Genomic DNA, 13,516 nt, shown 5'->3' with positions numbered 1-13,516 from the left:
GGATGGATGAGATGGGGAGGTAACAGTCATGTGACAGATCCATACCTACTTCTTTCTTGCAGTGAACTCCCAGCAGCGGTCTCCCACCGAGACCAGCCCTGCCCTGGAAAGAGCACTGCCTCGGTCCAGCTTTTTTCGGCTACAAAGGACTGACCTTAATTTGCCATCAAGAGGGCTGAAAGCTTATTTTCAAGTCATTCATAAACAGCACTTGGCACTTTAAAACAAATCCTCGTGTCAGTTACCAGTTGCAACATCTTATTGGAATGTTAACTATTGCTCTGTGCATTCCCGTTTACAGGGGACATTTTTTGGAAGACCACCCCAAAGGAGACAGTACCAAGATTGCATTCGGTAATGCTGTGACTTGTAGGAGTATCCTCATCCCAACAGTTCTCATGATTTCCCCCTCTTGTGGGCCTCTTAAGTTAGAGAGCCGCTTGTCAGTGCCTCAGCCCAAGCATTCCCAGGTGAAACACTAGAATTTGATGACATGAAAAAGTAATATAGGACAGTACTAAGGAGACAAGATGAACAGATACCTGTTCCTTTCCCTGGGCAGAAGCTTGGCATTAGCTCAAGGCTTGCTCCCTATCTGAAGTCCCCTCAGCGCAAATTTTCCCTGGTTGCTTAGCGTATGTCTACACAGCAATAAAAACCCTGCGGCAGGGAGTCTCAGAGCCCGGGTCAATTAACTCAGACTCCTGAGTTAAAAATAGCAGTGTAGATGTTGGGGCGTGGCCTGGAGCCTGGGCCCCGAGAGCCTCCCCACTTGCCAGGTTTCAGAGCCTAGGCTCCAGCCCAAACGTCTACACTGCCATTTTTAGTCCCACCGCCCAAGCCAGCTGACCCAGTGCTGCAGGTCTTATTTCGGTATAGAACCTGAGGGTATGGCCATCTCCTGTGCATTTGTGTCACCTCCAATTTTAGTGCTCTCCATTAGTCAGGCCACGGTTGAATTTACACCAAAACACATCTGCCCAGAGACATGAGGCAGCTGCACTAGGACAGAGGGTTTTGTTTTTAAATTTAATAGGTTAAAAAAGCCTCTGGAAATACTAAGGGCAGGTCTACACTACCACTTACGTTGATATAACTTATGTTGCTCAGGAGTGTAAAAAAGCCACTCCCCTGAGCTACCCAAGTTACACCGACTTAAGCGGCATCCACACATAGCTACCGCCTCTCGTGAAGGTGGAATAATTATGCTGACGGGAGAGCTCTCTCCCAGCAGCAGAGAGAGTCTTCACTAGACGCGCTACAGCAGCATTGGCGCCGTTGCACCAACGTAGCGCTTCTAGTGTAGACTAGCCCCAAGTGTTGGACTGGGCCACAAGGCTAATGTGCTTTTCCATGGTGGCACGAGCAGCTTGGTGGACCACTGCTGGTCCCTGGACCAGTCTGAGAACCACTGTGTCTGAGGGGTTGTCTACACTACCATGCGGAGTCGATCTAAGATATGCAACTTCAGCTATGTGAATAGCATAGCTGAAGTCAACGTACTTCGATCTACTTACCACGGTGTCTTCACTGCAATAAATCGACACTCTCCTGTCGACACCGCTTGCGCTTCTCATTCTGGTGGAGTACCGGAGTCAACGGAAGAGCACTCAGTAGTCGATAAATCGACCCCTGCTGGATTGCTCGCTGCCCGCCAATCCGGTGGGTAGTGTAGACAAGCCTTGACTATTGCTCAGCAAAGGAATAAATAGGTCCTGACTGGTAATTTCTTTTGATTTTGTATTTCAACTCCTGGAAGTTGGAGTATAATTAATTGTACAGGACAGAAAGTCCTAACAGGACACAAATGTCAAGGAGTGGACAGGGATACAAAATGGGGGAAGAGGGCAGTTAATCATTTGTTAATTCAATACAGTCCGTAGCAAATTAAAAAAAAATAGCAGCTAGTCAAGGCTACAGGGAGGGAAGAAAGTAAAAGGTAAATATTTCACATGAAGGTAACTAAACTCCAGGAGAGCTGACCGCTTCCACTCATGACAACCAGATCAAGAGTGACAGATGCTGGTGTGATTGGTAAGCATGCCAGCACATCACATACCCATCAATATTTTACATACATGTGGATGAAAAACAGCTGATAACCACCTCCAAGTAGCCATCACATCAAAGCCTGTGCAACTGTAAGGCAAGGACCACGGGGATAAACGGAAACAGTTCACACTGGACTATGGAATCTGCTTCTTAACATCAGGTTTGTTCGTACAAACGAAGCCATCACAGCATCGAGCTCTCAGGCATAATAAATATTTATATAGCAGCTGAGGAGCTCAAGACACTTTTACAAAGGGAACAGAGGCAGAGGGATTAGACGACTCACCCAAGGTCACAGACATTCAGTGGCAGAGCTAGGAATAGAACCAACCTCTGCCTCCCATATCCCACACTAACCAGACAACAGTTCCCCCTACATGACAGCAAAGGTACATGAGAAGCCCCAGTGCTGAGCTAGGCTGTCCCCATCCCCACCCTCCCACAGATTTCAATTATACTCCAACTTCCAGGTGTTAATTCTCTCTCCACTGTCAGGAAGCAGCCTCCCAAGGTCATGGGAATGTGTCACACAGGGAAGGAATGAGACAGACTTCAGCTTCATCCCCACTCTCAAAGAGGGAACATTGATCTGGAGAGGCAGACTGATCCTCTCAAAGGCAGAGGACCCATTACTCCCCTAGAAGATACACTCAAGATCTTTAACGCCACTCATTCCAGGCTTCCCCTCAGAGCCTGCTTTAACTCGTCACTGGCTTCTCTGTCTTTCCCCTTCCTATCTTCTCTCCATTCACCCTTCATGTATTTCTTTTCTTTAAAAGGGGTACCCAGGTCTCATCACTGGACAACCAGCAAAGAGGAATAAGTCCTTGGAGCTCTCTCAGTCAGGCCCAAGCAGGGACTGCCCCGTCCAGTGGAACCAGAGCCACAAATTCAGCCCTGCTTGCTTCAATCCAATGCCTGAGGCAGAAAAGATTACTATCACCTCCACCACATAATCCCAGCCTGTTCATCCCAGTAACAAGAACACAGAAGGCTTTTAAAACAGCATCTATACCTAGTTCCCTGCCTGGTAAACTGGACCTTGCAAACCACCTATCATTATCCCTGCTGGTAGCCAACCATCTGTCTCAACAATCTTCCCTTCCCCTGCTCCCATCACTTGGAGAGGTTGTACCTGCCTGCCCCCCTTTTCCCCAGTCCCAGTCACTCCCTTTACATATGGTTTGTTACAATCACAGCCTGACTGCTCTTCACTCCCAATCTCCACATTAACTTCTACAACAGGGAGCATTTGCCGCCTCTTTAAATAGCTAAATAATCAAATTAAGAGAAGTAAAATTGTACCCAGCCTATACGGTCACATGATCCCAGGCTACTGTACATTAACATACTGCTTAACCTCCTTTGTCTAGCTGCCCCAGATACAAGGAATCTCCTTTTGTTCTCTAGCTATTGTACTTGCCCCCCACGTCCATTCTCCCCCTCCTCAGAAGTTTCAATCTTCATTCCAGTCCCAGTGTCCTTCCCTATCCTCTCCTCAGAAACTATTCTTCATTGCCAAGGTGTAAATCCTCCTGCCTCTGACAGACTCCAGCACTGTGCGCCATTTAGCTAATGCTGTCTGGCTCTTGTGTGCTCAAATACCTTGGTTTCTCTTGCATCTCCTGAGGCATCACCCCACCTATCCAAGTTACTAGACTATTTCTTAACCAGTCCCCAGTGCAGGCGTGGAAATAAATGAACCTCACTATTAGCCCATATTATTGTTCCTTGCCTTCTCAGACTAAGCCTCCACTTTCAGTTGCCAGGGAACCTTGGGGCTCCAATATTTCATCTTGCTCCCAAAGCAGTTTCCCTGGAGAGGTCAGTCCTCAAAATATTTTGTGATTAGGGCGGCGGGAGTGGGGGGGGGGGGAAAAAGAGGGAACTACTGGCAGCTCACTTACTTACACTTCTAGCAAGCCCACACCCAGGATCACTCTACCTCCCTGCCAGCCGCCCCCCTCCCCCATCATCCCTCCCTTCAGGGAACTCCATTTTCACACTCCCTCATCTCCCCCAACACCCTTTGTTCCAGTAGGCCAGGCATGTGCAACCCAAAGCAAGCCAGCCCCTATTCAGGAACCTCGGAAGCTCTGTTACCTTTGGAAAATGCTCTGCAGGTCCAACCACCAGTAAGATAGTTGGTCTCCTTCCAGTGGGATCAGCCCCTCTGTCCTGTGGCTTCCCCAACAGGTTTGGCCCCTGGTCCCCTGGGTCTGGAATTGGGGTCGTCTCTCTGGCCCCATTCTCTTTTCCTTCTGCAGGACCTTGGCATATGGCCCTGGTAAAGAGGCTGGACAGAAAACGCCAGAGGGTCTGCAGCATGGCTACTCCAGTGAAAGTCCCAGTCAAGGAAACCCTGCAATCAGTGGCTGCCTGCTGCCAAGGATGTGACTGCAGTACCAAGCCCTCCAAACTAGGAATCCGTTCCGCACAGCAGCCAGAAAGAGATTCAAGCCAGCAACTCCAGAGGTCCAGTTGCTTTACAGACTATTCCTGCAGCGGATTCCTGCCTTTTGAAATTGCTGCTACTGCTGTCGTGCCTGGCCTGAGAAGCAGCTCACTGTACAACAGCCTCAGAGCTGGTGGCAACAGACAAAGCTCCAGCGCTCTGGCATGGAGAACCCGAGACACTGAGCTTTAGAGGAAGTCTGGACAGAGAAGCCAAGATGCTGAGCTTAATAGGAAAGCTAAAATGGACCCTTTCACTCTGGGAAGCTGCTCAAAGCTACCAATTAATCTAGGCTCTCCCTGGCTCATCTAATGCACATCAAGTGAGCCGAAACCCCGAGTATCCAGCCTGCATTCTCACTGCAGCAGTGCCCAGCCAATCACCTCTCCCGACACTAACATGTTCATTATTCAAACCAGCAATCTTAGCCCAATAGAAGTGTGCGCAACCAGACGATTTCTTTGCATGCAGCCAGACAGTCCTGCAGAGAAGCACTGACTGCAGCCCGCAGAATGAGGCTGGATTAGCCAAGTACCAGCAGGGTTGGAGAGGACTATATTCAAAAAAAAAATACGCCAGCTCTGGGCATCTAAACCACAACCCTGACATGGCTACTTTATCATACAGAAACCTGAAAGAGGATAGGAATCACACATACCTGCTTATGACTCAGCAGTTGCAGCTGAATCTATATCCTTTGTTAGTAGAGCAGAGGGCTCTTTATAAGCTAGAGGCCTGTGGTCCTTAGCCACAACTGAATTGACCTGTAAAGCAGCGGTTCTCAACCAGGGGTACGGGTACCCCTGGAGGTCGTCAGAGGTCTTTCGGGGGGGTACATCAACTCATTTAGATATTGGCCTAGTTTTACAACAGGCTACATAAAAAGCACTAGCGAAGTCAGTACAAACTAAAATTTCATATAGACAATGATTTGTTTCTATTGCTCTGCATTTTATACACTGAAATGTAAAGTACAATATTTATATTCCAAACACGGTGAAAGTGAGAAAGTAAGCAATAGTTCAGTAAGAGTCTCCTGTGACACATTTATTTTTATGACTAATTTTGTAAGTTTTTAAGTGAGGTAAAACTTGGTGCACAAGACAAATCAGACTCTTGAAAGGAGTACAGGAAAGGCTGAGAGCCACTGCTCTCAAGGAAGGGAGGGGCAGGCAGCTAGTCTAGAATAGTCTCATCCGTAGTACACTAGCTGCTTGGTGTTGCCTTACTCTTCTGACAGGTGGTTTTAACGAAGACACAATGACATTTACAAAGCTTTCATGGTTCCTTCTCTAACCACTGCATGTTAGAGCCTATGGAAAAAGTGCAGCCCGCTAGTCAAATTCAGCCAGAGTTCTGTGATGCGGCCTCTAGATGGTCCTATGAGAGGATGCATGATGTAGTGTGAGGATAGTCTATTTTTTTTTGTTTGTTTTTTGGTCAAGGTCCAGACTCCAGAGAAAACAAAACACCAATAATGATTATAATACGTAAAATAAAAAGGTATCAGGGTCCGTTCAAAAGCATCTGGTGGTCTGGATTTGGCCCATGGTCCACCTATTTACTACCACTGGTCTAGTGGATACAGCAGGGGATTAGAAACCAGAAATCTCTCTTCCCAGTCTGAACTGTAAAATGGTTTGATATCTTCAGATGAAAGCCACTACAGAAGTATTAATATGGGAATGTGAATCAGAGATTAGAGGTCCCAGCATGCTATGCTCCACCTTGATTTAAGTGGCCTGGCTGTATTAAAGAGGAGTTGTTGGCTCTTTATTTAATGCAAATTAAAGTGTTATCCTCTGGATCCTGGAAAATTGCTAGCATAGCCAAAGATAATGCTGGACAAAGGAAGAATGGACTTAGGGAGAATATTTTCCTCCCAGAAACCTCCTAGGGAGGAGGGAAAGTTGCTTATTGTATGTAGTTGATTTTCCATCGTGGTGATCTATCTTCAGCGTTTTCACTTATTAGGACTACAGAGACAGTCATTTACAGCCCAGGAAGTTATACAATTCTGCAGATGTTTTGTGTGAAACTAGCAGCAAAAGTTTGCAAAGCAGTTATAAGCTGTAAGAAATGGCAAGCTATTTTGCAGATGAGCTTGTAAGGATGTGCATGTATTTATTAACATTACAAGTCCACTTAATCACTTATGTTATAATTCAAGTCATGAACGATCATGCAGCAAAGTGGGAGAAAAGCTCAAGTCTGAAGCTGGTCTTCTCCAAGTGTGCAGAAGACTTCACATTAAAAGCATATCTGCCGAGTTTCAAGTGCAATGTACAGGCCTTCTGACTCCACACCATCCCCTTGGTGAGTGACTACTTTTTACTGGTTCTGCGTTATAGGAGACACGGAAAGAGAGGTTAGGAAGTAAAAAGGAAGGGATACAAAGTATGAATTTGCAGGGAAAACTACACTTACCTACCACAGTCAAAGCATGGCACAAGAAAATTGTGGTTTGGATTTTACTCTACTCAGAACAGTCTACAAGAAAAAAGTGGAAGCAGGAAGAACACTTTTTTGGTAATGTCTTGACTAAGCAGTATTGTTGTAGCCATGACACTCTCAGGATATTAGAGAAACAAGGTGGGTAATGTAACATCTTTTAGTGGACCAACTTCGGTTGGGGGGTGGGAGGGGGGTGTAGAGAAGAGAGAGAGAGAGAGAGATGAGCCTTCAAGCTTACACAGCGCTCTTCCTCACAGCTGGGAAAGGTACCCAATAACTGTTCCAACAGACAAGTTAAAAGAAAGTAGGAAGATACAGCCATTTAAAACATTAGCATTGTACTGCCATAAAAGTTAGACCATTCTTTAGGCCTCAGACATTGTAAGAATCTGAGCTGCAGGTTTCCTGGTTTCTCTGACAGAGTAATACCGCAATGACTATAAACAAATTGAAAGAATCATTCCATACCAGACCCGTTTTAAATTCCTTAAATTTTCCTTTTAGGTCAAAATTCCTCACTCTCTCTCAGCCCAAGCAATGAACTATTTGTTTGTTTTTTTGGTGGACAAACCTGGCTGGAGTAACTGAGTAACAGCTCTTGCAAACCAACCTTCCTGTTAGTGTCTAAGCCTGCAAGAGAAGATGTGTGGACAGTAGGCTTCTAATTCAGATTTGCTGTTCAGTAAGGCCCATTCATACAGACAACTAAAGTTACACACCAGTATTTCCATAGTTTCTCTGCTGAAGATTAACCTGAAGTTAAGCTGTAAAATTCTTGGCAGGGACTGTATCTTCCTTTGTTAGTGCAGAGCTGGGCACACTGCTGGTCTTGTGCAAGGGATGACATTATTGCTGCAGGGTAGAAATCTAGCCAAACCCCTTTGGGTTTCATCCTTCTAGTAAATCAGGCCTTGTCAGAACTCTTTCACTGCACTAATCTAGCAACTGCTGTATGCATAGGTAGATTTTCTAATCCGTATTTAACAGAAGCAAGTTTTGTTCATATTAAGTGAAGAATACCTCATATTAGGGTTATAAAAATAAAGCCAGTTAAGGGCAGGATGTTTAGAGGGGGGTTCAGTTAGCACCAAGATATTTGCCTATAGCACTGGGGACTCCCACAAAAACACCATTCTACCCAAGGCACCAAAATAATCTACTCAGATATGCAACAAATATTGACACCAACCTGATGTGTGCATCTCAGAGGAGAACTAAGAGCCATATACTGAACTTGACCATGGCAGTTTATATTGAATACCAGGATAGCCAGAGGTCCATGTTTACTCATTAGCTATACCTATGCCCAAACTGAAGTCCAGGCTGGTGGTCCCCTGATAGTTGGCTGGTGACATATTGGCACTCCTTGTTTCCAGCTGTTTCTACAGGTCTCCAGTCCTCATGGAGAGGAGCAGCTGGAGGGGCCTCTAAGCATCTGGAAATGAAAAGCAACCAACCTAGCTGCCTCTATTAGGGGTCGCTGCTACAGGAGCAGCCTCGGGAACCAGAGCCACTAGTGGGACTGGAATGGCCAGGGCAGAAGGTAACAAGGCAGCCAGGCACTCTGCTCAGGGGACAAAAAGAAGTACAGACAGGAGGGAAGATGAAAGGAAGAGCAGGGTTAGGTTATTTTGACGTTATGACATTAAAGTTAAATACAATAGTTTCCTCAATATTACTTTGCCATGGGAGTGATCACTGTAGTTGCCACTGGGATGTTCTGCAACAAGGAAGTGGTGAGGGTGGAGAAAAAGAGGGGACTTGTAAGCCGTTTATTAAGATCGGGCCCACACTATGAAAGTTTGAAACCCTTTGACCTATTGTTTCCCATGCGGATGGGTGACAGATGAATCACCTTCCCTTTCCACCCACACACCCGTAGAGTTCAATTCAGTCCCAGAGAACTTGCCTTTTCACGTGGTTTTTTAAACATCTCCCTAACTGAGGAAGTTCTCACTAAAACACACTGTGAACTCATTGACACAGCTAGCTAACATCGCAAGAACGTGCGGGGGGGCAAAAAGGGAGCTGCAGAGGCGCTGATTGGATTGCTTGTAATGGCATCTTTCATCCTTCTCCAGTCACCAGGAGCTAGAAGCCACAGTAGCTTCCATCTCTAGTTTCCCCAAGTGACCCTGCAGGAATGAACAGTGACTCATCTTGTTTCAAAGCTGCATTGGAAACACCCAGCTGAGGACAAGCACTGGCTGCAGATAAGCAATCCCGTGATACTGCATTAGCCCTGTGTGTCTCAGCGTAGGAGAAGTTATACTATTTGTCATCATCAACCTTTTAGAACTGAAATTGTTGGAAAACTTAACAGGATTGAGTATGTGAACTTTTCACACTCCAGAGACAGAGCTGAAATACAGCCTGCAGTGCTTCTTGCATCAGGCAGTCAAAACCAGACATTCTGGCCATTACTTCTTGGGCAATTAAACTGGATGGTGCAAAAAAAAAAAAAAAACCACTTTCTAACAGTCAGCTGTAGTAATGCATCAAAAGTAAATGCTACAGTGGTCCCCTTGCTAGATACCTGTAAAGAAAGGTACTCTATGGTATAAATCCTTTTTACAATTTCAAATTAATCATTCCAGGTGATTAATAATTGCAAATCATCAACTGGGAGCCTGTGCCAAACCCAAGGGTATGAGGAATGCAGATGAGGGGGGTTGGTACATAGAACCCATCAGGGTCACTGAACAGTGAGTACTCAGTAAGGTCATACAGATCACGTGAGGAGTAATGAGGGTGGATAGGAGACAGGGCAGACTAAACAATGCAAGATTAAAAAGCGGTTCTCTCTTCTGCTCCAGTAACAAATAATTTACAACCCCAGACAATTCCCAGTTACAAACTGTAGTGGGTTAAACCCCAGGAACATAGCTATCAAATTATTTTCTCCCTCTAGTCCTGAGCCCGAAGCTTATTCCCACACAGCTCCTGAGGTGCAATAATGCACAGGTCCTGATCTTCCTCACATCTGCAGCATTTAGGGAAATTTATTTAGCCCAATGTAGATACCAAAGGATCCTGCCATCCCATGTGTCTCATAATCTAACAGATTAAAGCTCCTACTGCAGAATCCTTTTCTGAAACCCACTATAGCTGTCAGAAGCGGTCATGTGACTAGCTTTAGCCCATGGATAACTTCTCCATCATTTACACTCCACGCTGATGTGGGGGCAGATTACAGTTCCCTTAGCTACTTCTGAGCTTCAGTGTGGGGGGAAAAGCTACACTTCCCAAACTTCCAGCTGTGTTCATGCCAGTGGACATCAACTGTAGTGAGACTGTACTATCAGTGAATGGTGACATCAGTAAAATATTACCCAGCAACATGTGAGGCTGACCCTGGATGATAGAATATACTAAATAGGCTGTATGGATCTCCAACTCTCACCATTTTGTGAAACTTACTCTGAATAAGAGCTCAAATCCTTACTGAAATGGTTTTAGAGCTATTTCAACCACTTAGGAGTCTGTCTTACTTTTAGGCAGGTTCTTAACTTTTTTTTAATTTTCATTTATTTTTCCTAATTGGAAGAGTACCAATGGCTGGCCCTGTATATTGGGCTCTTGCCTACTTTTATTTCTGATGAGTGTTTTGTTTCCTACCACCACTCCCTGTATCAGTCCTCACTTGCAGCCAGGACTAGAAGAGGCAGTTTCCCAAAAGCAGACATTGGGGCTCGTTTGCCCAGTTCTCCTCACCAATTATTCATTACTCCATGGAGTAGGTCCTAAAAAAACCAACAATGCCCATGTGGCATGGTCAATGCCCTTGGCTACAGAATAAGGCCACATGTGTTTTTGATTCTGTAACTGCTTGTGATCTATATAGTTTCCTTTTGTAGGTTGTACCTGCAACAAGTCTCTGCAAGTTGGTTGAGCTGCTCTGCAGTTTCCCCATTTGGCTGAGAAGCCAGAACATGCATTATCCAGCAGGAATAGAACATCTCAGTAACAAGCAGAATACAGCTCTGGAAACGACATTCCCTCATTGCGTGCTATTTACATTTTAAAAAAAAAAAGCATGCAAGAGGCATTGCTACTTCTGCATCACACAAAGCTCAAGCCTGACCTAATACAGAGGCTACTTCCAGCTGAAGACACCTGATAAGCATCAACCTTCTCCAATTTGCTGGAAGTGCAGACTACAGAGCAATCTATTTAATTGAAAGAATGTTCCAGGATCACATGTCCAAATATGACAGGACATCTGACCCTCCTGATATCCCAGCATAAGACACCAGGTATTGCATGTGTTGCCAAGTGCTCTGTTTATTTAACTAGGCAAGAAGGGGTGGGGAATTGTTATATATGCATTTAAAAGTTCTCCCCTGGCTACTCTCAGCAACAATGCGTAGCTTGCCATATGTTGCAGCATTTTATACCTCTAGCAACGAAGATGAACCTCCGGGTGGGCAGCACTGAGCTCAAGAAGTGCAGCTCAAGATTTTCACCAATATTAAGTGAGCCCTAAGTATTGAAGACCCCCATTAAATCCCAGCTGAATTTCTCATTGGCTCTGTGTGTCAGGGCAGAGTGACCAACGCAGACAGTGAACATGCCAAGCAGTTCCCCAGATACAGGCACTCTCAGTCCAACCCTCTAGCACAGTTCCTGTCTTGCATGGCTACTAGCCAAATCTTTTAATAGAATGACCCCGTAACTGCAAGATTTGCCTGTCCCAAGGCCAATCAGCACATTCCTCATCTGCAAGGAGGTTTTGCTGTGGCGGTGAGGAACTCTTTGGATTGATTATGAAGTGTTCATTTTGGTCCTAAACTGAGGAACACGGTATGAGTTTTGTATTCCATCTTTTACTCCTCACAAGGCTTCCGAATACCATTTACAGCTAGAACAACTCTGGCCCACCCACCTACAGAACTGGTGCCATGATGTCCTGGTACATGAGAAAAAAGCTGAGATTTCATCAAGTGCCCACCAACAGGAGAAAAGATACTTCACTCCCTAGAGAGCTTCTAATGTATTCCTATTTGCTTACCAGCTCAAGGAAGGTTATACTCAAAGGTGCTAAGCTAGGCCTGAGAACAATTTCACGAACATGCAAAACTGCTCTAAGAACGGATACAGAACATCCACAATACTCCCCCAGGACAGTTAGTGAACTGTTGGCAAATACCTCAAAGCAAGCAAAGGACTATAGTCCACCATTTAAAAAGGAAACAATTTGTAATTTGTTGGAATTCATTCATATTGCAAAACCCTTAGTCAAATTAACGTTGAATCAATAGGTCACAGCCTCAAAACTCTGTAAGTTACTCCTATGGAAATTCTGCACCCCTGTGTAAGGCAGAATTTGCACATAATTAAACAAACTAGAAGCTGGGCTGGGCTCAAGGAGAGGGGGTGTGGGTGAGAGACTGGAGGGGCAAAGTTACCCACCCCCCGATGTGCCCAGCTGGCACGTGTACCACACCAAGACTGAGGCGCCCAACAAAAGCATAACAGCGAAACACAAACTGGGTTCTCGTAGGGGGTTCTTTAACTCTCTAACAATAGAGACAACAAAAAAGCTCCCCTTCCCCTCCCCCCCCCCCCCCCCCCCCGAGTAAAGACATACTTGCTGACAGGTATTTTGAAATAAATTGCTAAAATAATTGAAACTGGTGTGATTGTATTGTGTTATTTTGATCAATAAAATATGCAGAATTTTAAAAATAGTGTGCAGAATTTTTAATTTTTTGCCACAGTATTCTCCCAGGAATAGTAAGTGCCACAGAAGGATTCATAACATGTATAGTAAAATACAGTTTATCAAACATACACAGGATTTTAGAGACAGTGTAGCCTGGATTAAAGAACACCTATTGATATCATCCAGTGCTTAATGCTTTCAGCTTAAACAGTGGAAGGACTGAACGGAACTTTGTCATTCACTGGGCCCACCAAATTTATGATTAAAGGTATCTTCAGCCGAGAGCAGATTTTGTTTATTTGTGTAGGGTTTTTTGCTTTTTGTTTTATTACTTGGAACAAAATACAATTTTTCCTGCTTTCTTTACCTCTAAGTTGCTTACAATATACTCATGTTTTCTATGGTATAAATACAAACTGTAGCCCAAAACATTTTGCAAAGTTAAACAATTACAGAGATAAAGCTCAAAAGGGGAGAGAAATTTAAAAGTTAGTAACAAGGGAGAATGTTTTCAGCCAAGATCTGAAAGGAGAGGGAAGATCGATTAGACAGAAAATTCAACACAACTACTCCAGATGGTAGCATCTACAGTCAAGAAGGCAAATGATAAAGACTAACACAGACGGGAGTAGAGACAGACAAGTTATTTGAGGACATTTGAGAAAAAGTCCATGGTGAATTATAAAACAAAGACAATTTTAAACTGGAGCATGAAGCAAGCTGCAACCAGTGGAGTTTGTGGCTGGAGCAATTCAGTCACACTTCTTTGTACACATGAGAAGGTGAGCAGCAGAACTCACATGCTTGAATTGGGAGAGCTGGTACTTGACGAGATCAGAGAAGAGAGTTGCCATAGTCAAGGAAAGAGGAGATGAAAACAGATGAAGATT

The 13,516-nt window shown here is 44.7% G+C and overlaps 1 protein-coding gene across 2 annotated transcripts in view; it reads right to left on the bottom strand.

The window, feature by feature from the left end:
• SLC25A25 (solute carrier family 25 member 25) overlaps nt 1-13,516 on the bottom strand; it is a 35,060-nt gene that overhangs the window by 15,643 nt on the left and 5,901 nt on the right. Inside the window, exon 1 of one of the 2 annotated variants that reach the window (XM_054007356.1) lies at nt 4,156-4,962. The exons of the other annotated variant lie outside the window; for it this stretch is intronic. Coding sequence (XP_053863331.1) covers nt 4,156-4,380 — 225 coding nt within the window. The 5' untranslated portion in view covers nt 4,381-4,962. Of the gene's footprint in view, nt 1-4,155; nt 4,963-13,516 lie in introns of those variants that run through there. 2 annotated transcript variants of the gene reach the window in all.

This window comes from Malaclemys terrapin, chromosome 17, assembly GCF_027887155.1.
Source record: "Malaclemys terrapin pileata isolate rMalTer1 chromosome 17, rMalTer1.hap1, whole genome shotgun sequence".
In the NCBI taxonomy this organism is placed as follows: domain Eukaryota; kingdom Metazoa; phylum Chordata; order Testudines; family Emydidae; genus Malaclemys; species Malaclemys terrapin.
This window is presented reverse-complemented; position numbering and strand designations above follow the sequence as displayed.